At 32.1% G+C, this 26,985-nt stretch overlaps 1 protein-coding gene across 7 annotated transcripts in view; it reads right to left on the bottom strand.

Moving 5' to 3' along the window:
* The window catches only part of LOC127724041 (anoctamin-2-like), a 68,397-nt gene extending 41,730 nt beyond the window's left edge, over positions 1 to 26,667 (bottom strand). For 2 of the 7 annotated variants that reach the window (XM_052230807.1, XM_052230804.1), the window contains exons 1-5: positions 17,448 to 17,551; positions 10,319 to 10,343; positions 6,667 to 6,822; positions 4,005 to 4,120; positions 301 to 324 (exon numbers count right to left, since the gene is read on the bottom strand). In XM_052230807.1, the coding sequence (XP_052086767.1) occupies positions 301 to 324; positions 4,005 to 4,120; positions 6,667 to 6,778 (252 nt within the window). In that variant the 5' untranslated portion in view covers positions 6,779 to 6,822; positions 10,319 to 10,343; positions 17,448 to 17,551. Of the gene's footprint in view, positions 1 to 300; positions 325 to 4,004; positions 4,121 to 6,666; positions 6,823 to 7,905; positions 8,123 to 10,318; positions 10,344 to 17,447; positions 17,552 to 26,603 lie in introns of those variants that run through there. The other 5 variants (XM_052230810.1, XM_052230809.1, XM_052230805.1 and 2 more) reach the window with 5 other exon arrangements.
* Positions 26,668 to 26,985: the final 318 nt, after the last annotated feature.

Genomic DNA, 26,985 nt, shown 5'->3' with positions numbered 1-26,985 from the left:
TACTGCAATTTCAGGAGGTCAAAAACTTTTATGACATTTATAATAACATCCTACTAATAAAATTTGATAAATTTAACACACAAAAAAATCAATAACTGATTTTTACTTCGAAAATCCGGTTAATAAAAGTATCTTTTTCTTTTCATGTTAACGCAATAAATAAAATAGACGTTCAAAATTCAAAGCAAAACCTACAAAAAAAAATCTGAGACATTATGTTACTCAAAACATTTAATTATTTTGGTAGCAGGAAAATGAAACTTGACCATAATGCACTGAATTATGCCACACACATTTTACCTGTTCCCCTTTCTGTTTTTGTCCCTGCCAGAGATAAAACAAAGGCATTCAAAGCACACATTCCTCTTTCCTATGAAAATGTGACAAGTGATACTTCTAATTAAGAAGTATTCATTGTCTTTAACAAAAAACAAATTGATGCCCTAAAAAGTTGTAAATAACAGAATGCCAATACAAAACAAAAGAGGCAAACTGGCTGTCAACAAAACACAAACAAACAAAATAAATAAATGAAACAAGCATTCTGAGAGTATTGCATGGCAATACATAGTCCCCTACCGGGAACAAAATGCTAACTTGTTCTATAACTGGTCATGGTGTAAACAAAAAAGTAAATATCATGTCAATATCTTCAAGTATGACTAAAAACAGTGTGGAAAACTGATTATATGAGTGAAAAAAACATTAGATATGATTAATAGTTCTCTAAAATTAGATATGATGTAATACAGTTTACATCTATTTTCAAATTATAATCAAATATAATTAATAGTTCCAAATATTTTTTCTTTCATTTGTCACAAACTAATATAGATTTGTAACTTATCTATAAAATGTCAACAACTTTTATCTACACAATGTAATGTATTGAAATATATACATTAATAAAAATAGATTATTATCTAATTAAAGGATTTCTCTTCATAATTTTTTTTTAAATATATATCATTCAGAAAATTAGTTTATACTAAATAACAAACAAACCTGCCAAAAAATTCTTCAAATAATTTAACAAAGAATGTCTTTTAAAAAATGAGTTATCTCCCTTTGTACAGAAATATGGTTTAACATAGTACTCTTAACATTAGATATGGTCCAGAGTTCATCAGACCGGAACAAAATTCAAACTTGATCTATAACTTGTCATGATAAAACTATATACCAAATATCAAATCAATATCTTCAAGAACGAAGAAAAAAAGTGTGGAAAGCTGATTTCCTGGACTGACGGATGGACAGACGGACAGATGGACAGACGGACGGAGTGCAAACCTAAAGTCCCCTTCGACTTTGTCGGTAGGGGACTAAAAAATATATTATGTTTGTCGTTGTCCATTAACCCCTAAATAGATCCCTGTTTCAAAACATTCAATAAATTAATTTTGGTGGGCCATTATTTTTACATATTTTTGGTATCTTGGAAGCACAGGATAAAGAATGAGTAATATTTAAAAAATTATATACAAAATACTTAATGTCACTGAAAAAAAAAACAGAAAAATTTAATCAAGTAAATTTGTTTTCCATAAATCATTAACAAATACTGTACATGCTATTTTATATACAGAAGCCATGTTGTTTATTTCTACAGCTTTAACAAAAGCATCAAAACATTCAGATACTTTTAAGTCATGATTCTGGTTAATTCCAAATTATATGAAATTTGTAGATATTGAGTTATCTTCTAATTTTGCTTGTTTCTTTATTTATCTGTCATTCTCTTACACAAGAGTGCACACGCTGAAATGTCTCTTACAAAAGCTGGTACCATATCTCCATATGTTTACTTACAATGAGTTACACGAAGGGTGCTACTGGTGGAGCAGGACCTTCTCATTCTTCCGGAGCACCTGAGTTCAACTTCACACCCTAGGCGGGGGGTCATGTTGCTCAATCCTTTCTGGGTATTTTTTTATTATTTTTTTCATCTTTTCATTTTATCGTGTTTTAGAAAAATTATTGTCCCCTTGATACCTTCTCTATCTATTTTTATCTCTTGCTTTTGAAGACAGACATTTTTTAAATTGTACTAGGGTCATTATCTTAAAGTTTTCTTTTCAAAAGCATTTCGGCAACTTTGAGTTTGACAAAAGGTTCAGATTTTAAATTATTTTTTTTAAGGATGTTCTTCAATTCTTTGACCTGATCAAATGCAGTTCTTAGATATAATAATGTAGTTCATGAATTATTTGAAACGCTAAGGTTTTTAACTCCCCTTGCATTGTACATAGACTGCATTAGCCGCAATCAACACCACTTTAAAAAAATTTTGGTTTTCAATGCACTTCAACTTTGTATTAGATAAGGCCTTCCAACTGTTTTGATTTAAGTATGCCAGAGTTCTTGAAAAAAAATCCCTCAGGTGGTCCTTGAAGAAAATCTGCTGGTCCTCACTATTATTTCTATTGTAAAATTCCAAAATTGTGTCGGTCCTTTGGAAAATTTTGGTGGTCAAAACATCGGACCACCACTTTTAGAGAACTCTGAGTACCACTGATGAGTCTCAAGTAGACCGAAAAAGGATCTGGTCTAGCAGATTTTATGTATCTTATCTTCGATTTTTTTAATAGTAAAGTTAACACTGCCAGCGACTCTTTTCACAAAAAAACTAAGTTGTACTGAAATGTGTATGACTTACGAGTATTTTTACTCTTAAGATTTTTTGTGAAAATAGCCACAGGTGTTTATGTGTCTGCCCCAAGTCAGGAACGGTCTGGAACCTCACCATTGGTTGTTGTATGCCATATCTAAATGTTATCATCATTTACAGATTTTGGTAATTTACATACTAATGATGGCAGATTGTCGCTGTTAAAATTATTTACAAAGACTCGATCAGGACAGTTGACAAATTACCTACTATTGAAGACTGCGTTTTGGATTTATTTGTTTTTTTTTGTGTCGTTGGGTTATCTCATTGATGTATAACTTGAGGGTACCCAAATTGCACTTATTTTGACAGTTTTTTCACCTACGTCTATTTATGATCCAGACAAAATAAAATTGAGAATGGAAATGGGGAATATGTCAAAGAGACAACAACCAAACCAAAGAGCAGACAACAGCCGAAGGCCACCAATGGGTCTTCAATGCAGCGAGAAAATCCTGCACCCGAAGGTGGTCCTCAGCTGGCCCCTAAATAAAATTGTGTGCTAGTTCAGTGAAAATGGACGTCACATTAAACTCCAAAACATATAAATGAACTAAAACTAAAAAACATACAAGACTAACAAAGGCCAGCGGCTCCTGACTTGGGACAGGCGCAAAAATGTGGCGGTTTCCGTTCTGTGTTTATTTCGTAGATGTATCATTATTTACTATATGGTTTCACCAATTTAATTTTGAATCCATATTAAATCATAGAAAAATGGGTTTGAACAGACCTCCAAACGATCCATGATTCTGTAATAAGGAGTACCCAAATTGCATCCATGCTTAAATTCACATCCTTAAAATTGAATAACAGATGTTTTGTTTTATTTCTTCAAATATTTAGAACAATTTGACATTCGTCAGTGCTGTCTATTCATTTTTTAAGAAATGGATGCTTGTAACATAGTTTAATTGCTCATTTTTTAAAGATGACTTTTGTGGACTTCGCATGGCGACGTTTCCGTACATTTTACATTTTCCATTGAATACTTCATCTGTTGATATATACTGTGAAAGTTTTGTGTATATTTGAATATATTTACCTATGTTGAAAGGCATGTATACTGTCAAATCATAAAAATACAACTTGGTTTAGTCTCTAAGAAAACTTATAAGACTACTGATGCTATTTTTGCTAAATAGGTGCAATTTAGGTACTCTGTGCAATTTGGGGATTGTGACGTTACACCAAATCTCCATTTATTAGTATCTATTCTAGTCAGGTAGTCTTTAATTGGTTTAGTTGTTTTACTTTACTCATTTATGTGTTGCTTTTGCATACTAGAGTTTAGTTTAAAATTTAATAACACAACAATTAAATTGTAACCAACCTGGGCACTCTTATCTTGTACATCAGCATTGCCTCCTGAAGATTTGACTGTTGTGTCTGCTGTTGGTTTAACCTCATCTTCAATACCATTTGGTGCTGTCTCATCTAAAGTTATATCTATAAAAGAATAGAGAATTCAAATTAACTTAGGTATATAACTTTCTAAGAGCAACCTCTAATTTAAATATTATTTACATTAAATTAAGGGTCATTTCATTAATTTCAGTCACAATGTATTGCGCAAGACAATTACGATTGTAGAGGATTCAAGTTAAAAATGAACAGATTCAGAATGTTTACAGTGGAAGACTAATGATTATCAAATTTTAGAAATATTACAACATGTTTATTCAACTAAAATAGAAAATATACAAAATCTTTTTTTTTGTTGAAAATTTCATCAAATTCTAAGACCATTCATCAATAAAACAGTTGTCCCAAAGCCATATTCATCTGTATAACCAAAAAGGCATCTAGATGTCAGTTTAGGATTTGTTATGGAATTATTATGGTTGTTGTTCACCATTTTGCATCAAATAAGTTTTATAAAACTTAAAGCAATGGAATTTTCTTATCTGAGAAAATATGAAGAAAATATTTGTTAGACAGACAAAGGGATGAAAGGATGGACAAGGTGATTGCAATAGAGCAACTGGCCCAGAGGGGATATAATATATCGTACTTTGACCTATAATGGTTTACTTTTACAAATTGTGACTTGGATGGAGAGTTGTCTCATTGGCACTCATACCACATCTTCTTATATCTATTTGTAGGAATTTCAATGACAAAAGGAGAGAACTTTAGATATTAATATTGGTGAAGGTTTACTAAAATAGGGTATTTACCTCTGGTACATTGAACATGCAAAAACTACTTATACCTCAGTTTTTGAAAGGTCTTTATATTACTATTGGTATATATGCCCCTTCAAGTTTCTAAAGCCTTTAAATAACCGAGGCTGATCTTGAAGAAACTGAAAATTATTCATGCGTTATTGGATAAAAGGTTTAAGATTTAATGCTTGTCGAGACTGTTTGAAGACTGTATCACAGCATTTTTTTTACATTGAAAATGTAATAAGTGGTATGTAGTACAGCAGCTTTTCTTCCCTGTCTTAAAGAATAATCATGTTACATGTATTATCAGAAAAACTATTTTAATATTAGTAAGAGTTAGTGAAAATTAGTAATATAAAATAATGCTGAATATCTTGAAATACTGTTGAAAATGTAAAATAATGTACTTCTTTGGTCATTATAGCATAAGCAATACATGTCTTAACCTATTTCTTGCAAATGGTGATTTACTAAAATTTTAACAACTGTTTGAAAATGTTAGGCATTGAAATAAAAATTGCTTGAGGAGAAAGTAACCTGAAACAGATGTTTCACCACAGAAGTATTGATTGCAATACAAACATCTATCAATATTGTTAAAATTAGCTCTACATAAAATTCCAATTTAACTGACCAGTTGAAGGAAAACTGTTAACACATGTATTGTCAACATTGTAGTAAACAGAAAAAATGCTCATGTGTACCATACATACACAAATGTATAAACGATATTAGTAAATGTAACTGAAGAACACTGAACAATATATTCAAACAAGTTAAGCCATTAGTATGTTTGTAGCTTCCATGTCCTGAATATGACCTTTTACATAAATATAATATTGTATATATATATACAGCATTATATATCATATATATATTTCTTTTTGGAAGGGATGCTTCAATGGAAATTATATAATACAAATCCATATGATTCTTTTATTTACAAGTAAATAACATACATATATTACACCTGACAACAGGAAATGAATCTGAACAAAAACTGTTTTAATACAAGGGTTTGATTTTAAACATTTCAGAAAATTATTGATTAAAGGTAAATCTCTAGTAAACACTTAGAGACTCTCCAAGCAGATCAACTTGAAGCTGGCATCTGAAAATTCCAAGCAATAAGCAAGACCATCCATCAACATCTAAATCTACTTAGCTTTGTGGTCTTGTCAATTTTGCAATAGACCATGCATGTACTGAGAGAGGAAAAGCCTTTAGGAATTCAGCTAGCATTTTAGTTGCTGTTGTTGAAGCATTGAAAAGTAAGCCTTACACAAGAATAAAAGTTCTGTTATTTTCCAGAAAGATTAAAATGCTACATAATATCTCACTCTAAAACAAAGCAGTTTTGAGCTGTTCAGAAGTTACCAGTGTTAATATAAAATATCAATCAGACAATGCATAAAATCCAAGCACAGCACTTGTGTTCCTTTTCAAAGCTTTCTTATCAGTTCATACAAGTATCAACTTTTAAAAACAACCAATAATGTCACAAACGACAAGCATCAAAACACTCTCAGATATTGAGGAATATGAATAAAAAAAAGTAGTAATATTGGGCACCAATTAGAATAAGCTATTTTCAAAACATTACATACAGAGTTTTCAATTATTCATCTTTTACTTTTTCTTCACACATTTTGCCAACAGAAAAATATTAAGAAATTTGTAAGTATTTAGTAGATGAAGCTTTCAAACTCTATCTTAACACAGGAGAGAAGTTTGCCAGAATAAAGTTTGCTATATTATATTATACACCAATACTACAAAGTACTACACAAAAATCTCTTTACAGCAAAGCATCTTGATATGTACCTGATAGAGTTGGATTGTACGATTCAACATAATCTGGAAATCGTGACATCTGAGCGTAGGAGAACCGACTTGACGGAGGCCTCTCAACGAGCCGGTCAGTACCACTGTCCATGTTTTATAATTAGCCTACTTTGTCTTATTATAAAGTGTGTTTATCTAATAAAATATAAAAGATAAGGATATCTTATAATTTTATTGATTTCAAAAGGAAATATATATGAGGAAGATATTTAAGATGAGATTTGCACAAGGTGAATTACATTGAAAACTAAGCGTTGTGTTGAACATTGTGTTGATGTAATATACATGGGGAGTAGATTACAATTAAGCAGAGGGCTATGGACATTTAACTATGCAATGTTAGTTACGATTTGATAGACTTTATCATCTCACAACAGCAAAATAAATAATTACTAATAATATAATTGCACATTGAAAATGAAATTATTTATTCCACACTAGATAGTTGTAAGAGAAGGATTAAAACTGCATTTAATATTTAAGCAAATAATCAATATATTCATAATTTTTTCTTAACTGTTTACTATTTCAACTAATTCATTATATTCATTGCAAGGTGCTCGAAGATGCATCATTTCTCAATATGACATTGAGGAAGGACTATAATAATATTCCTTCTGTCAAACTTTCATTATAGTGGTAACCATCTTACTAAAATTAATTCATAGCTTAGGATGTGATGTCTTGAAGGCCTTGATTTGTAAAAATCTTTTATATCAATTTACATTATGAATTTAAATTTTATCCTTGATACATGGATGAGTGCTCGTACTATCCAAACTTCAATTCAGATTGTTATTTTTTTTCCACAAGACTTAATTTAAGGTATTTTACAGTTAGCTAATGCCATGTATATATGTTGTAAATGGATAATATAAATCATTAAAGTTCTGTCCTAAGGCAGTAGCATTTCACATAAAAAATTATAATTGTCTCATCACAAGAATATTGGTAGTCTAATTTTGAATATTGTGAATCTACTATACGTACATGCCCTTGATGACCTACTAGCTAATTGAAATTGCAAACATTCTGGGACACAATTGCGGTCATTTTTTATCAGATAAAATTAACCTAATATTTCATGAAATGACACTGTAGGACACCAGCTAAAATATGACAGTTTGATGTAATTTAAGGAAGATACATGGGTGTGTTTGTGTGTGAATGAAATGTAAAACTTACTCCAACTTGGAAAGAAAATCAAATTTCACAAACCTATTTTCACCTTAAATAAGTCAACTAGAAAGATCTTCCCTGCATAAAAAAGTGTAAATTTACTATTATTTCCTACATATTTGTGTGAGAGTACAAGGTCATAGGTCAAGATCCAGGTAAACATAGTAAACATTTATTGATACCTGGATGATAAAATAAGAAATTTGACAAGGTGTGCATGGGGAAGCTTCAGGTGTAATTGGCTTACAATTTGATAATGTATGCAAACCTGAATAGAAAACGTAATATAATAAAAAGGAATATTTAAATAAGTCAAAACTACTTAAATCTTTACTTTAATCTCAAACTATTTAAACATTTCATAGGCAGATAATTGAAGACTTTTGTAAGGAAAGATGATGAAAATGCAGTGTGTGCAACAAATTTCTTTCTCAAACTTGCAAATAAAAGGTCTCATGCTATAGCACCAAGACTGTGCTATGCATTACAACAATAATGGCAGAAAACTTCAAATCTCCCCAAGTTTTCAACATCTGGCCGTGTTCTTCAAGATGATTGCTGTTCATCAGAATGTCCAACAAACACACCAACTAAATTTTATGGAAACACTAAAGAGTCTATTGGGCTACAAAAATTTTAACTATAATCAGGTAACATAATGTTCACAGAGTTTGATCAGTTTATATTTCAAACCCCCCCCCCACCTTTTTTCTCATAAAGCTTCCACTATGTTGGTCATCTAATACAAGAAAGTATTTATGTAAAACCCTATATCAAAGTAAAGTTCTATAGGACAAGAAGTTTCTGGCAATTCTAACTCCAGCATGAAATTTTTAATCTGTTTTTGCTCACTCTTCAAAAGACGGATAAAAAATCTTAACTCTTATATTTTAAGTGATTACATCATGTATGATTTTCAATTTCGTGATATAGATGGACAGGAAAGCAAATTTGTCTAATGCAGATACTAATATTATAGACCTTGATGCTATTTAGGGAGCTACCATTTGATTTTTATGGGGGGGGGGAGGGGGGCTAGGATGAAATTTGAAAAAAAAAGGCAGGACAGGAGTTTTGAGTAAAAAAAAAGAGGCCGGATGAGCAACTTGGCATCCTAGCCCCCCATAAAAATCAAATGGTAGCTCCCTTAGTCCAATCCAGGCTAAATTTTTATAAGGTATATTGATACATTACATTCGTACAGACCATTAAATCAAGAATTCTATATACTTTTACTTTAGCGTCCAAAGTTCATAATATCAAATCAACATGAGTATTCCAAGATGAATCAAAATATAACAAATACTTCACAACAGATTTAACTTAAAAAAAAAACTATAAGATTTTGTAACTCTTGAATATGCATGGCATTAAAGACATTGCATATATATAGCTAAGCTATTATACTATACTGTGAAAACTACTTATTTGTACAGGAAGCTGAGTTATCATGGTTTCTAGAAAGGGAGACGATATGATAAAGCCACTTGTTTGGTCCTTTTTAGATTTGGAAATTAAAGTATTATAAATCTATCCCATAATATTCTTCAGATGTTAACAAGACATCAATTATCAGCATTTACACACATTTTTAAATTTTGTCTTTTAGGCTTTAAACTTCTTGCATTTACCGTAATGCAATAATGCAAAAAACTGCCATAATATCTTAGTTAGAGATCTTGCCATTAATATTTAGGTACTAACCAAAGACTTGCACCAAAAGATATGTTGCTACAAGATGTCTTATGCAAAGATGTTAATGTAGATAAAACTTTATTTTTAAGGCAAGGTATTGGTTCTTACTTATTTTATAGTGCCAATCACTATATGTCAGAACACCATTTCAGGTCAAATATATGTCAATTGACTGACTTTTCTGCACTTAACTGTCCAGATTACATTGTATATATCATCTTATCAAGTCATCAATAAAATCAGCTTTATTTAAAAAAGATTGAATAATTTAACAGTTGTGTAATTTCAGGGGCCAGATAAGGGCTTATATATCATGTATATCATACCTCCTCCCATTTTCAAAAAAGCGTAATTTCAAAAACTGGAACATAAATGATATCAAAGTTTGTATTCCACCTCATCTTAATCATGTTAATTTGAAGTTTCTACACTGTGGATTCAATTATTTTCGAGTGTACAAAAGTTTCGTGGAATGAGGAAAAATCGTATTTTCGTGGATATTTGATTTTCTGCTTTTGCCAATTCTGCATAACGGTACAAGCCTATGGAAAATTTATACTTCGTTAAACATTTAAATTTGTGGTTCACCTATACCCATGTAACACACCAAAATAATAATAAATCCACAGTATTACACAAATCTATGAAATTAACTAACCCACAAATAACTTGAAACTTTCACAGTATAGTACCTGGAACATTTGCAACTTTTGTATCATTGAAGAAAAAAAACACCAAAGAACGGTGTGACACCTACCTTTTTCCATTTGAAGTGTATATTCCTAGATTATAAAAAATATGAATCACAAAAGCAGTTATTCCTGGTATAAAAATTAATCTCTGTACCTAGAAGTCCAGCTTCATTTATTTGACTATTTGTGCCACAATTTATAATAACACATAATAAATGCCTTTCAGCTTCATTTACTGTACAAATTGTTCATAGATGAAGGTCGTGTGACATTTACCATATAAAATACCATTTTTATTGCCCTATAAACAAATACTTATATTTTATAGATTTAGTGTACATTTTATACATGTAAGTATACATTTAACTGCAAAAAAGATAAAAGCAGTATTCATGACATATACTTATGAACTGAAAAGTCTTTGGGGAGGGAGGGCAAACTTCAGAAGGTAAGAAGAATAATAAAGAAAAAAAGCTTTTCTTTTGCTAATCTGCTAATAGTTTAGGAGTTATTCATTGTCCTCTCCATTTTTCATTAAATTTATTTTGCCAAAAACAAAGTGGGAACCATAGTTCCCCTAATTTTAAATCTCAAGTCAATTAATTCTATTCATAAGCGCAAACATCAACAAATTAATGAAATCAATGACAGAAAAAACAAAATAATATTTCTTACTTATTTGAAATTATTGCATATTTTCTATCATTTTGTGTCTTAATACAGTAATTCAATTTCATACCTTATATTTTCAGATTATCAAACTAAACCACATTTTAAGATTTTCTTTATTTGCAGATTGTGATACCAAAGATTGCTGTGATGATTTGCACCATATAAATTAAAGTTTATTGTTAAAAATTCAGATATTAATTTTAGTGCTCTGGTGTGTTCAAAGGAGAGAACACTAGAAATGTGAGTGAACTCAAAAAAGATACTCCCTATAATATTATTACCATACACAAGGATTTCACTATACATATCCTTGCCAAACATTGTAAAATCGAAGTCGATAAGTTTGATTATCTCCCCTTCAGCATGTAGGACTAAGGTTTTCTCCCTTTAGCATTAAGGATGTACTTGGGTGAAATTAAAACAAATCTAGAATTCAAAATTGATACTATAAGTCAGAAGAGCATTAGTTGAGGAATAAAATAAGCTAAAAATATTGATAGGTAATGGAGCTCCTTTTCAAGATATTTGATTTTTTTTAAATGGCGGGAAAAGGCTGACTTGGACTTTTACCATATATTTGCATTGGTATCATTTGGGTCCCAAAATCAAAAGAAAAGAAATCAAGAATCTGCTTAAATTTTGGTACATGACCTTTAATGAGCTATTGAAGTCTTATATGAAAAGAAAAATGGGTGATATGGGGCAAAATATTTTACCCAGTATTGTAGGAAAAAAACCAAGGAGTCCGAACATCTGACAAAAATTCCTAAACCTGACCTAAGTACATCCTTAAGTACATCCTAAGGTACATGTAGTGTTCTACACTGTGTAAAGTTTCATCAACATCAAACCAGCCAGTTTGGAATTTTGCTTACAAGGGATATGAACAGGCAAACAGACAGATGGACAAACAGAGTGAATCATATATGTATCCCCCAAAAAACTTTGTTTGCAAAGGGGGGATAAGGATAGGGTTGGGGTTGGGGGGGGGGGGTAATAATATCTGATTTTTTAATTGCTTGATAAGCAGATATTACATGTAACCTTGTAATACATTATCATGTTACATGTATCTCAATTTTAATTTGACATGTAAGCCTGGGGGTAAATGACACCTTGTCTCATTAAATATACATGTATTTGATTAAACACTGACAGCTTTACCCAACAATGACATTTTCTCTCCTTTTGTTGAACTCAGTGTGAGAAAAGATTACTTCAATTTGTCTGGGATGCAGTGTAAACTTTTAGATTTATACTTTACCAGCTTAGAACAATTAAGTTACAAAAACTCATCATACAGATTGAATTGGGTTTCATTGATATATTGGGGCCTTGGTGGTAAAGAGGTCGAAGTAATTCATTTACAGCATCATTAGTCTGTCAACAATGAGGTTGTGAGTTCGAACCCCAAATGTTTCAGGTGTGTTTGACTCCAATCTTAATTGACAAGGATTGCCAGTTCTCTTGTGGAAGGTCATGGTTCTCTCCCGGCACTCCATCTTCCTCTACCAATAAAAAACTAAATGACATGAGTGCTGAAGGTGGCGTTAAAAATCCAATCATCAATCCTTGATAAGTGGCTTACATCAAAGGGACATGGCCGCTAGGATGCATGTATCATTATTGCAGTTGCAAAACAATATGGAATATCACAAAAGTGCACATGCTGAAATGTCTCACCTTCTTTACAAACCATTGATTTTATGTTGATAGTCCTAAATGCAAAGCTTTACAACAAGTAACACATAAACTTAACATGATCCAAGAAAATGAGGTCAAGGTCAGATAAACCAAACGAGAAATACATGTACACCTTACAATCATTCAATAAACCAAACATAGTTGACCTATTGCTTATTGTTTCTAAGAAACAGTATTAAACAAGAAAACGTAACATTGACCAATGAACCATGAAAATGAGGTCAAGGTCAGATGAACCATGCCAGACAGACATGTACACCTTACAATCAATTTAGGCATTAAATATAGTTGACCTATTGCTTATAGTATGTAAGAAACAAACTTAACCATGAAAACTTAACATTGACCAATGAACAATGAAAATGAGGTCAAGGTCAGATGATACCTGCCAGACAGACATATACACCTTACAATCCTTCCATACATCAAATATAGTTGATCTATTGCTTATATTTGAAGAAAAACAGACCAAAACACAAAAACTTAACACTGAGAAATGAACCGTGAAAATGAGGTCAAGGTCAAATAAAACCTGTGAGACTGACATGTACATCATAAAATATTTCCATACACCATTTATAGTTGACCTATTGCATATAGTATTAGAAAAAAAGACCAAAACTCAAAAACTTAACTTTGACCACTGAACCATGAAAATGAGGTCAAGGTCAGATGACACCTACCAGTTGGACATGTACACCTTACAATCATTCCATATACCAAATATAGTAGACCTACTGCTTATAGTATCTGATATATGGACTTGACCACGAAAACTGTTCACTGATCCATGAAATGAAGTCGAGGTCAAATGAAAATTGTCTGACGGGCATGAAGACCTTGCAAGGTACGCACATACTAAATATAGTTATCCTATTACCCATAATAAGAAAAAAATTAACATTACAAAAAATGTTGACTTTTTTTTCAAGTAGTCACTGAACCATGAAAATGAGGTCAAGGACAATGGACATATGACAGACGGAAACTTCGTAACATAAGGCATCTATATACAAAGTATGAAGCATCCAGGTCATCTAGCTTCTAAAATATAAAGCTTTTAAGAAGTTAGCTAACGCCGCCGCCGCCATCGTAGCCAGATCACTATCCCTATGTCGAGCTTTCTGCGACAAAAGTCGCAGGCTCGACAATAAATGTAAATATTATACATTATGTATTATACAGATATACATGAAAATTTACTAAGGGCTGTTCCATTAAAACATACATGGCACCCTGGGAAGGCGCTCTGGAAATGGGATAACCATCTATCACGTCTATAGCGGCAATTTAAGAATTTCTCTTACAGTTAACAGTACAAAATCACCCATCCATAGATGAGATTTCAAAGTGCCTTACCTGGGTCCCATGTATATTTTTATGTAACAGCCCTAAATAACTGATATTTTGAATTTGAGGAAAAAACTTAAGGAATATGAGAAATTAAGTAGGCTCAACAACACTTCAGAATTACATACCAGTGTGTAAATTTATATGTAGAGAATAGGGAGATGTCATAGATGTTGTAGAGGAAGGATCCGGGAAACATTTCTACTCTTTCCCTTGAAATGTAATGAAAACACCAGATAACCAATGGATCTCACTTCTCCTTTAGGCATGTCAATGATGTCACATACACTGTTCATTGTGTTGACATAGATCTCCCTATTTTACCAGATTGAGAAAACTTCCAAACCGAAAAATCCTTAACAAAACATTACACCATATACTTATTTTTTTAAATTTACTACAATTATGTTTGTTTGCATGTAATTCAATTCAAACAATTCATACAAGAAAACTGGTACAAGTCAATCCTATATCTGCCTTTTAAATTAGTTTAGAAGACAATAAGTGTGTAAAGAGTCTATTATTTCATTACTATGTCTTTCATCTTTATTCACCTTTCTTTCAATGTTCCAACCCATTACCCATCATAAAACATAGAATGTATTAACATACAAGACATCCACTTGAATTTAAATTAAAACTAAAAGTAAATAAACAAAGAAATCTTTTTATTGTTACAGATATACCTACATTGATATATGTCAGAGGTTCCAAAGGTTGTTTTTTTTGGACCTCAGTGGTCTTTTGGTCCAGTAATTGTTCAAGCATTACTGGTCCAGTCAGTTTTTAACAGTCTTTTACAATAAGATTATTACAAAATTCTAACATCTACACTGGTCATTTGGACCAGTAATTGATGACACTTTACTGAACCAAACCATTTATTACTGGACATTGCCACATGTCTGACGAACCTTGGGAATGACAGATATGTAACAACTTGAAGAAACCATCACCATAAATAAATCATTAATTAAATCCATCAAATACATGTTTCTTATGCTGATTCTGACTGATTTATCAGTATTTCATAATAAACCGATTTGGATTAAATTAAGACATACAGATATTAGTTTTCATAATAAACATATAAGATAAATGCTTTGAATCATTTCATTCATTGTTTAAAGAATCTTGAAGGAAGAGGTCTTCCAATACTACATGTACTTCTACAATAGCAAACTGTGAAAATTTATCAAATTAATGCAATAATTCCTACACGGTAAACCCCTTTCATGTATGATCAGAGTGGGGTTCAAAGACACAACTGTACAAGAACAGATACATTGTCTTTCATATACGAGTGAAAATCCACTAGCCTTTGGGAAGCTAAATATGTTTTAAACACTGAATTCTAAACTAAACCAAAAGCAGTTTTGGCTATTTTGAATTACAAATACATGTTATATATGTATAGAAAAGGGTACTGTATATCTAATTGTTATTTTATTGTTAAAATTTCAACTTTTATCAACATCTATGAACCAATAAAAGACTCATAATTATAATCATCAAAGTATTTCAAAAACAAGTACCTGTACATATGACATTATAACTGATGATATTTATGCATGAAATGAATAAAATTAATGTCATAACAGTGACAAAAAAAGCAATAAAACAATATATAATGCCCAATTTATGTACATTTCAGATGAAAATACACAATAGCAATAAGTTAGTACTGTTAGTATGCAGTATTAAATGTACATAAAGAGTCAAACAGTAATGTTTGAAGAAAATCTAGATTTCAAGAGCAAATGATTTCTTCAATAATTTTGATCTTACAAGTAACATGCCAAACTAGGTTAAGTGTTGTATTTTTGGCAACCTGTAATTGTTCATGTTAATAAATATATATATATACTGGTCAATCTCTATCATTATCTTCAGAGAAAGGTACGATTTGTCTCGCATATGCATTCTTAGTCCACAAGTCAATGCTAGAGCTGATTTGATTTTACCCGATTAAACAACTGTTCTTCTGATTAACTGTTTTGGTCGAGTTCTTCAGGAGATTGTTGTCTCATGTCTATAACCCAAAAATTCTTTTTCAGAACAAAAATGTTAAGGTCAACTTGTGTCCATTTGAACGAAAAGCTAATAATTTGAAATACATGTACAAGGGAGTAAGTACCAAGGGGAGCAATCAAAAACCATAAATTGAAGAAAATCTTACCATGCCAAAAGAAATAGACGAAAAGACAAATAATGCACAAAACATAACACAGAAAACTTTTAAAAGATTGGGCAGTACAAATTAATCCAACGGAGTGAAGGTGTAAACTTATATTTGTTCCACATTAACAGAAGTTCCCCTAAAAACATTGTTATAAATAAAGGCAACATTAGTATAATGTTGTTCGAAAGTCATAAATCAATTGAGAGAAAACAAATCTGGGTTACAAACTAAAACTGAGGGAAACACATCAACTATAAGAGGAAAACAATGAAATAACAGAACACAGAAGTGCAACAAAAAACAAACAACAATGCAACATTCATAGAAACAAACTATTAGATAACAACTGCCATATTCCTGACTTGGTACAGGACATTTTAAGAAAAAATGGTGGGTTGAACCTGGTTTTGTGGCTAAAAAAAAGAGACAGTTTAACTAGTAGTGTTCTACAGTAACAAGTAATATTCAAACTAAACCACCAAAGAAAGGAGAGATACAGAAGCTGAAAATCATGGTAATTAAGCAAAACAGTTACTTATTTTTAATTTATAATAATCAAACATTTTATTATTACAAAAAACTTTTGCAGCATAGAAATTTGACAAATCAGATAATAATATCTGAGATAAAAAAAAAGCATTAATTTAAAGAGAAAGGTACTACCATTGCATTAATGTGTTGAAGAACAAAGACTGTCCATCTTAGGATTTTTCACAATAAAAAACTTATCAAAATGGATTGCCGTCCTAAGACATCCTTTAAATTTGAAACTGACTTATACATGTACATGTACTAGTTCTTTTTGTTGTCAGTTTTTAAAAAATAGGGATATTTGACATATGTGATGCATGTGTATACATATATAAAAGTGAGGAGATGTGGTATGATTGCAAATATTACAACTATCAACCAAAGGACAAGGGTGTACACAATTGCTAATCTTCTTCAGGTACAGACTTCCAACAATGAGCAAAGCCAATATTGTATACTAAACTATAAGTGTCAAGAATTCAAAATATGAAACCTTTCCAAAAAGAAATTTTAATAAAAACCTGATTAAAGCAAGTTTATAACATTAATGCAAAACATGTTGAAAAATTTAAACATTTTTAATTTTCGTCCCTCTGTGAAATGTAACAATGTCCTAAGGGGTTATATAAGAGTAAATAAGGGAATTCATCTAAATAAGGAGCTGCAAATTAAAGTTCATGTCCAAAGAGGTAAAAATTGCTTGCATTAAAATGTAAAGAATTCTACATGTTATACAAATCTATGAGTATACATACTGTCCTGTTGATCTTCAGCCAACATGTGAAGTTTTACATCATCTTTTTCTGATGCTGCCATTGCTTATATATTTCAAATGTTCAAAAGAAGTTAGGATCTCTGAAATGTAAATGTACATGTAAGTTAGTATGATAATAATGGTGCAATTCTGCATCCACAGACTCACAGAAGAAACTTTGCATATGAAATTAAATAAAAATCCTGTAAAATTTTATCTTTTCCCATTTTAGGTGAAAATCTCTAGCAAAATGAAAGAAAAAAACCAGAAATCTGAATAAAATTTGTTTTTGGCTCTGAACAAATTTGGCAAGGGATGAGAATCTATGAATATTTTTATTATGGCCTTACATTTGTACTTATTATATAGATATAAGAAGATGTGGTATGAGTGCCAAAGAGACAACTCTCCATCCAAGTCAAAATTAATAAAAGTAAACCATTATAGGTCAAAGTACGGTCTTCAACACGGAGCCTTGGCTCACAACGAAAAATATATGCATCAGTTTGTTATTATGCATTTTAGAGGAATTTAGACACTGTAGTTACATATACAAGCTTTACTTTACTCATTTAAATCAATATACAAATTTTTTAACATTCCCCAAATATATACAAATTTTTTAACATTCCCCAAATATATACAAATTTTTTAACATTCCCCAAATATATACAAATTTTTTAACATTCCCCAAATATATACAAATTTTTTAACATTCCAATAGTTCCACATAAGTTCAGATGCATAACAATCAGATTATCAGAGGCATCACCCCTTGCTTTACAATCGTTTTAATCTTAGATTCCATGACATTAATGACATTGAAACTAAATATCATCCTTTAAAATCTGCGCAATTTCAATTGTACTGATTTATTTTGATAAATTTAAATTTTAATTCAAATACAGTTGGCTCCCTATGTTACTTATCTCTCATTTGTCATATTCTTATACTTTTGAGGAATTTTAGAACAGCAACTCAAGTATGCTTTAAATATTCCTTGATTACTATGAAACAGCCTTTAATATATAAGTGATGTGCAGGTTACCATGGTTACAATGTACATAGAGAAAGATGACCTTTAAATTTCAGTTTTCACACTTTGCCATAACCCACCACCCCTGGCTTGTAAAATTTCTATTAAGCCTGAATTTCTACTAGAAGGAAATAGAATCTCAAACAAAAATCTCAAACAAATGAGGGTCAGGCCTGTGGCTGCAAAAGTGTATCATGAAGATCGTCATTTTTATGAATTTTTGGACAGCAACTCAAGTACACAAATGTTTGTTACAATTATTGATTCATCATAATGAAAGACTTATCACGGTTATAAATGTGGATGTGTAGGTTACACTGTAGAAGAAGAAACAAATTCAGTTTTACTTGAAATGTTTCTGAATGCCTTATTTTATTCTCGGCATAAAATTTGTTATAAAAAGTGAAATCTATTTTCAGGCCTGATCAAATCGAGTGTGAAGGTCAAAGGTTCGATCCCCAGCCAGGTCAAACCAAAGACTTTAAAATTGGTATTTGCTGTTTTTCCAGTAAGAATGTGACAGTAAGGAGAAAGATCAAAGACAGATTGGCTCTGAGTCAGAATAATGGGATCAGATAGGATCCAAAAATGTTACCATGTACACTACAATGTAGCACTTTCAAAATTTGGCTCAGCATCTCGGTTTAGAACAAAGCAATATTCAAATATCACTTTAACGTGTTCTCGTCCTGATTCAGTGAATAATCCAATATATATGCATTAAATTTGCCACTTTGAAGGTTATATCAGTTTGTTATTATTGCCTTTCACATTCTTACATTGTAAATAGTTTTCTGAAACATCTAGGTGTCACACTGTGACACACATGATATATCCATCGAAATGTGTGTCAACAACCGAACTAGCCAATATTATTGAATTTCCTATAGTCCATGTACAAAATGTAAGCAACAATGAGATAGGGAAAATATGAGGTTCACTAAAAATCATTGAATTTCACAATATTGTCAGGACTGATTGAGATGATTATTTATTGATACAAAGAGAAATAGGCCACTTCATGGTTATTGCAGCCATATTGAATAGGGGGCAGATTTTTTGGATGGAGGGGGAAATAGTAAAAAAAGAAGGGGGGAAACCTATGCATGTTTTCAAGCAACTGTTCTGTTTCAATGATGTTTTCCCTTGTTTTTCAAAGCATTTTCACCTCAATTATGAAAATCTGCTACCTATTCAATATGAGGGTAGGAATGCCCTTCACCGTCAGGCCTAAAACAGTCATTTTCGCTAGCATCAAATTTGTTAAAATTTTATCGTGATTCGTCAGAGGTCTCAAATAATTATCCGTTACCGTCTTGATTCGTCAAAATCAGTTGATTGTTTTATCGGCATACAGAAAATGTACATTTTATCATCATGCACCGAAAATTACTGTTAAACATCATTTGGCAAGATTTTTTACTGTTATTAACAAATATTTGACATGAAGTACATGTACGACCCTCCAATATGGCTGCAATAACTGTGAAAGGGCTAGGCCTATTATATGCCCTACATTTTTGCATGGCCAATCAGACAAGTACATTGCAGCTTTTACTTTCGGGTCCCGGTAAAGTGAGAAACGGAACAGAAACGAAACAGAGCGAAACGAAACGAAACATGGCGAAACGAAACGAAACACAGCGAAACGAAACACGACGAAACGAAACGAAACATGTAAATTGAGAAACGAAACACTACGAAACGAAACAAAATCTGTATTTTGAGGAACGACATACAGAAAATCTTCCTGACGAGATATGTGCATAGCCGAAGACACCGAATATTCCATTCAACTTTGAAAAAAATACTCGTCATTTACATTTGTATCTTCGTGCATTAGTTGCAATTAGTCAACTTGTTTTGTTAAATGTGAGGCTTAGGTGCGTCAGCTATGCCACAGAGCCTGTTCTAATATCAAGGCTTCTTGTCACGTGCAACAACGAGGGAACATTGAAATTAAAATAGCTGTTACTGGGGATCGTCTGAATATCAGCCTCAAACAAAATTGGTCATTCTTACCTTTGTGACTTGGATTTTTATGTACCGCCTACGGTAGTGGGGCATAATCTTTTCTGTCCTGTGCTGCCGTCCGTCAGTCCGTCCGATACTAGGTTTATTCTGTTTGTTAAGATAGATTAAATTACAATGTAGTTGTGTTCATGTCAACTTGAAACTATACACATGTTCATTATGACATGTTCTTTTTGAAATGTATGCCAAATTAGGAATTTGAACCATAATTTGCGATTCAATGAACATGAAAATTTGATATTTTAAGCGAGTCATACTGTCCTATGGATACTTAACACATGCCATGAGTAAAATCTCTTTGTTCTTACTGTGCTATAATCTGGATAATGCACAGCAAAGGTGTGCATTTACTACCTCAGATATACTGCACAGTTCAAAAGTACTCTTACCTTTAGGGGCGGACCCTCGATTTTGAAAGGAGTGTAATTCCATATAAAATTTTAAAAATATCACCGAGTGTACATGTAGCGAATACAAAAAAGAAGATGTGATATGATTGTCATTGAGGCAACTCTCCACAAGTGACCAAATGACATAGTAATTAACAACTATAGATCACCGTACGGCCTTCAACAATAAGCAGAGCCCATATCGCATAGTCAGCTATAAAAGGCCCCGAAATGACGTACAAATGTAAATCAATTCAAACGAGAAAACTAACGGCCTAATTTATATACAAAAAATGAACGAAAAACAAATATGTAACACTTCAACAATTGACAACCACTGAATTACAGGCTCCTGACTTGGGACAGGCACATTCATACAGAATGTGGCGGGGTTAAACATGTTAGCGGGATTCCCCCCCCCCCCCCCCCCCCCCCCCTATTCTGGGACAGTGGTGTAACAGTACAACATAAGAACGAACTATAAAAATCAGTTGAAAAAGGCTTAACTCATCAGATGGATATAAATAACATACATCTAACAAAAACACAGAGTGGACGTGGCCGGGTACTTGTATATCCCAACAACAAAAAGACACTAAGTACTGATCTGAAAGTACTCGAAGTTACTGTCAGCTTGTTCAAAGCCACTAACAAGTAATATAAAAATCATGCATCTAAGACTAAATTATCAATCTGTATGCATCCAACATCCAATGGATTTAGTGTACAGACGTCATAAACAGTCAGAGGAAAAACACGACCTTGTGTAATGCCAAGATACAGGTATCGACAGATTGTAGATCCATGAATGTGTATATGAATTATATAACAATCATATGTAGTTTGCTTTTAATTTACTGACAACAAAATCAATATTGATACCAATAAAACAATTTTCAATGATCTAATTACAGTGTTGAATTGGTAACCTTTTAGAATAAGTTTATTTCACGGATCGACAAGTTTACCAGGATCGTTTCTAAATTTCCGGGCACGGTAAACAACATTTCCATAAAAATTAGGATGTGCTATCCCATTTGAACTTCAAAACCAAATCTTTATATCTGTGGAAGAATTTAGTAAAGGTTTTAAGTAATTTGTGGTAACGAAATCCCTGGCTTAATAATTTACCAGTAATACATAGATTACGTTCGTTAAAATCAAAAACGTCACAACAGACACGGGCATAGCGAACGAGTTGTGAAATTCAAACACCATAAGGTGGTGCCAATGGAACATCACCATCCAAAAAGGGAAAAATAACAATCGGGAACGAAAAATCGTCCCTTTTGTAGAAATTTCGGAAGTATATTTAGAAAATTCTTGATTTTTTAACGAAAAAATATCATCAAGATAAAGGTAAGTGTTGTTGAATTTATCAGTTAAATGCAAGTTTAACGGGTCTTTACTTAGTGTGGTCATAAACTATGATTCATAACAGTACAAAAACAAGTCTGATATTAAAGGGGCGCAATTAGTGCCCATTGGAATACCTACAACCTGTCGATAAACTTTGTTGCCAAAACGTACATAAATATTATCATGGGGAAATTAACAGCTTCAATCATCTCATCCCACCTTCAGTAAGTATATCTAGCATATTTACCTTTCACATTAGAGAAGAAGGCTTTAAATGAATTGCAGCAAATATATTTGCATTCAGATTTACCAAACGACCATTTAATTAAATAAGAAAACTTTTGTTTGATAAGATTGTGTGTAAAGAGTAGAAAATTCGCATTCAGATCTACCAAACGACCATTTAATTAGAGTAGAAAAGTCAAAACTGTCAACAGAATCCAAAAGACCATCAAAAACATCTAATTTATTTAAATCATCCAATTTTTTTCACTTCAAAATAGACGATTTTATGCTAAAACATGATATGTTTTCCACTCAAAGGGTGGGACACAACATTTTATAATATTTTGTGTACAATGTACATCTGAAATCAGTGTTTCCCAGTCAAACCAGATAATAATAATTTTTTTTGTAATTTCTGCCGAAAAAGAAATGTATTTTAGAATATCCAAATAAATAAAATCTGATTTGGATTATAGTTTCGTGCTCAATGGAATTAATTACGACTATTTAGATATGTATGCCTGTTAAGTTTTGGGATCGAATTTAATAAGGAACATATTCAAGTTTGTATCAAAGCAGGTTTGGGGGATAAGCTACAGATCAATCAGATTTTGTTTAGAAGCGACATGTCTTTAAAATTGATACAGTAAAAAAAATGGAGGGAGGGGAAGTTAAAGATTGAAAAGTGTAACATTATTTTCTGTTTACATATTAATATTTTTAATTTAGGTACATCTCCTCATGGGAAGGTCGACTATTCATATGTATTAATTATTGATAGAAACAAGTGTCTGTGTACATCTCTCTTTGGTTCATCTTCCTAGAATTATTGAGGGAAAGAAAGACAATTAATCTATACACAATAACGAGTTTAGTTATGATTTTTCATGCACCGATTCAAAAGTACACTCAACGGAACTAAAACTGTATGAAATGTAGGTTACACGTCAATAAGATAGCAACCAAATGACAAGAACAAACTAAGGGGACGACCATTTGATATTCTGGGGGGGGCCAGGAGGATTTTGAAAATAAATAACTCAGCCTTGATAATCACAAAAATAAATGGTTTGTTCTGTGGTAGTTTGAAAATAAATAACCTGACTTGCAATGTATTAAAAATAAATAACTCGGCAGGTCTATTTGAGAGCATGAGATTGCACCAGATTCTTCATAAAATTCAACTTTTTCTTCAAAAAAAAATCGGGAATCACTTCCCAAATCTTTGAATAATAAAAGTATAAATATTATTTAAAATACTTGAAATGTCTGAAAAATGGGTTTCATTTAACTTGAGGTATATTGTCTCAGGAACACTTAACTCACTTTTATTACATATGGCAGTAACTACATTCAGGCAAATGCCTCATGTAGGAAATTTCAAAACCAAAAGCTTGTCTTCATATCAAATTGTTTTCGCGGCAAGAAGCAAGTTCTGTTCTCCCTCAGACGTAGCTCCTGTTTTTGGGGATCAATGTTTCTTATTTATTTGTCTTTTGTTCATTGATTGCCTTCTGTATTCTGTTAGTGTTGCATTCCTTTTGTAATTTAGTAATTTTGTTATTAACTTGATCAAGAGTTTAAAAAAAAACAGCAGCCACATACTTAACTATGTGAATTAAATTTTTGCTTTATCTTTGTCTTTTGATGCTGTTCCTAAAAACTTAAGACCAAAATTTGTCAAAAAATTATTAAAACAGAACCTTCATTTTCAGATTAATAAAGGGTATGGGAAACACATTTTGCATAATTAGTTCTATAGCAACTTGGGGACTTCAGCGGCTCCAAAACCCTTCAAATTTTTTTTAGCCTCGCTCCGCTCGGCATAAATCATTTGGAATACTTAAAAGACGCTAATTACAGCCAAACTATAATATCTTGTATGTATGCAATACATGTAAACAGTTGGGAATTCAGAAGATTCATTTCTACAGATGATGATGATTAATTCTGATCAAATGGTACATTATGATTGGACTATTCATGTATTATTTATAATAAAAAATGAATTTAAAAATTGTATGTTTTCAAAAATTATAAATATAGTTGTGAAAATAAATAATCAGTCCCTTGCTTTAATGAAAATGAAAAATCTTGCTTCAACAGTGCAGAAAATAGATAATCTGTCCTCTTAGTTTACAAAAATAAATAACCGATCAAAAACAAATCCTCCTGGCCCCCCCCAGAATATCAAATGGTCGTCCCCTAAGGACATCTAGAAGGCAACATATAGTATAATTTCAACAATAGATAGGTGTCTACACAATATGTCCATTTCTAATTCGTCACTATAACATATTCTAGTTTGTATTCGTTTCTTCTTTGTTTTAAAGTTTCAGTGATTTTTTATTATGGCAGTCCATGACCATGATGACATTCTTCTTCTTTCATTTTGTTGCAAATCAGGCAAGACATAATCTCGTTTAATACAAGTTCAATTCATATTAACCTTTTAAACTACTTACAACAGGTACCATCGACTTCAACTGTATGGAGATGCCGTACGTACTTCGTAGCTTATCTTTTGAAAATGTGGTGGATACTACACCTAGTAACACGCGTCTGTCAAGATAAATGGCGAATAACAAAACACAATATTCGGTACCGTAAGTTTAAAAAAGAAAGTAGAACATGACGAGTCGAACATACAATATTGTATGAATAAAAGGAGAAAAGTGACTGTGCTCCAGTACCACTTTAGATCACAAGGTCACGATTAAAAATTGCCTCGGGTCACTAGGTCACTTTTAAGCAAACTATGCAGTTCTAAACTGATTTGATTCTCGGTTTAAACATTTTAAAGGTCACATGTACTTTCAGGTCGCAACGTGGTCAAATCCCCCCCCCCCCCTTTTGACGTCCCAGGTCGGACTTGACAATGTTGTAGCCACATATAGGGTGAATGCATCCAACTTGAACATTTGGATCCTACTACCTAAAGTTATGTATGGCAAAGTGTCCATACCATTTACATATTTTGACTATGGTTATTTCACTTGGGATACGTACATGTAAGTGTTTCATTCATGAATCAAATACCTTTCTTGGCACAAACTCATAAACAATAAATGATAAAAACCTATTGCAGATTATTGCATATACAATGATATTAACAGACGTGATCGAATGAAAAGTTATACATACTAATATATCATAATAATATTAATTATAACAATGTGTGGGACTATAAAGCATAGAAAAATGCAAAGCACAATAGAACTGGTATGTAATGCGTTCTTTCTAGTGCGGCAATCAGTGAAGTTAATCCCAGTGTGTAATGTGTGTTCGAATAAACCGATAATCACACGTTCTCTTTGGATTAAACGAGATCTTTTGTATACATATACATGTATAAAAAAAGCAGAGACAGATCCAGAGTTTAAGGAAAGGGGGAGGCATAATTGTCCAAAAAGATAAACATACCACCAATGTTGTTTTTTTGACGATTTTTAAGCAAACGATTAAATGATATCAATCAAAAGGGCCCTCTTAACACACATTGATCTTCGGCTATGTCAGGAAGATTTTCTATAGGTCGTTCCTCAAAATGCAGATTTTGTTTCGTTTCGTAGTGTTTCGTTTCTCAATTTACATGTTTCGTTTCGTTTCGTCGTGTTTCGTTTCGTTTCGCTGTGTTTCGTTTCGTTTCGTTTCGCCATGTTTCGTTTCGTTTCGCTCTGTTTCGTTTCTGTTCCGTTTCTCACTTTACCGGGACCCTTTACTTTCCTGTGAATGACTTTTACTTGTGCTGGGCAACAGGATAACCTTAATGTCAAACCCTGCTCTATTCAGACAGTTATATTCCAACCTGACAACTCGTAGAGCATTTGGTTATGCTCAAATTTATTGCATATGTAACCATGTACTTTACAATATATATATATGTTAATCTTCTTCTTTACATAAAACTTGGAATCGAAATTGAATTAGCAAACGAGGATCAGTGAAATAAATGTTTGCAACATGTGTTTTGCTTTTCTGACAGAATAATTTCATGCCGGTTGAGTGTAGCCCTACATGTGTTTGCAGAGACGTTACATGTAGAATGAAAAAGTTCCATTGTCTGCAGATAAACAAAAATGTGGATTGATCTGATTAATTGAGAAAGTTTTACCTGATTCTTCTACAATATAAACATAACCAAGCCCTTTCGCCTTGCGTCGGCGACTTCAGTGCCAAATTTTGAAGAAAACAATAGAGAATATCCGAACGAAGGTATTCCGATTAACAAAAGAAAAAATGTATGGGGCGCAATTTTATCATTATTTTCACAAACAAATAACCTGTAAGTTGTAGAAAATTCAGCAGTTTTCTTTGGTTTAAAGAAAGAAAAGGTGATATAAACTTTTCACAGACACAGAGGAAAGGGCAAATACCGAACAAATTTGTATTAACAAACGAAACACATGATTGTATTCCAGACAAAGATAACGTTAGATGCTTTCAAAAATCAAAGCCATGATCTGGGACTGAGTTATTATGTGATGTTATCATTT

The sequence above is a fragment of the Mytilus californianus genome, unplaced genomic scaffold (assembly GCF_021869535.1).
Source record: "Mytilus californianus isolate M0D057914Y unplaced genomic scaffold, xbMytCali1.0.p SCAF_14, whole genome shotgun sequence".
Lineage (NCBI taxonomy): Eukaryota > Metazoa > Mollusca > Bivalvia > Mytilida > Mytilidae > Mytilus > Mytilus californianus.
Note: the sequence above shows the minus strand (reverse complement) of the source record. Positions and strands in the feature narration are given on the sequence as shown.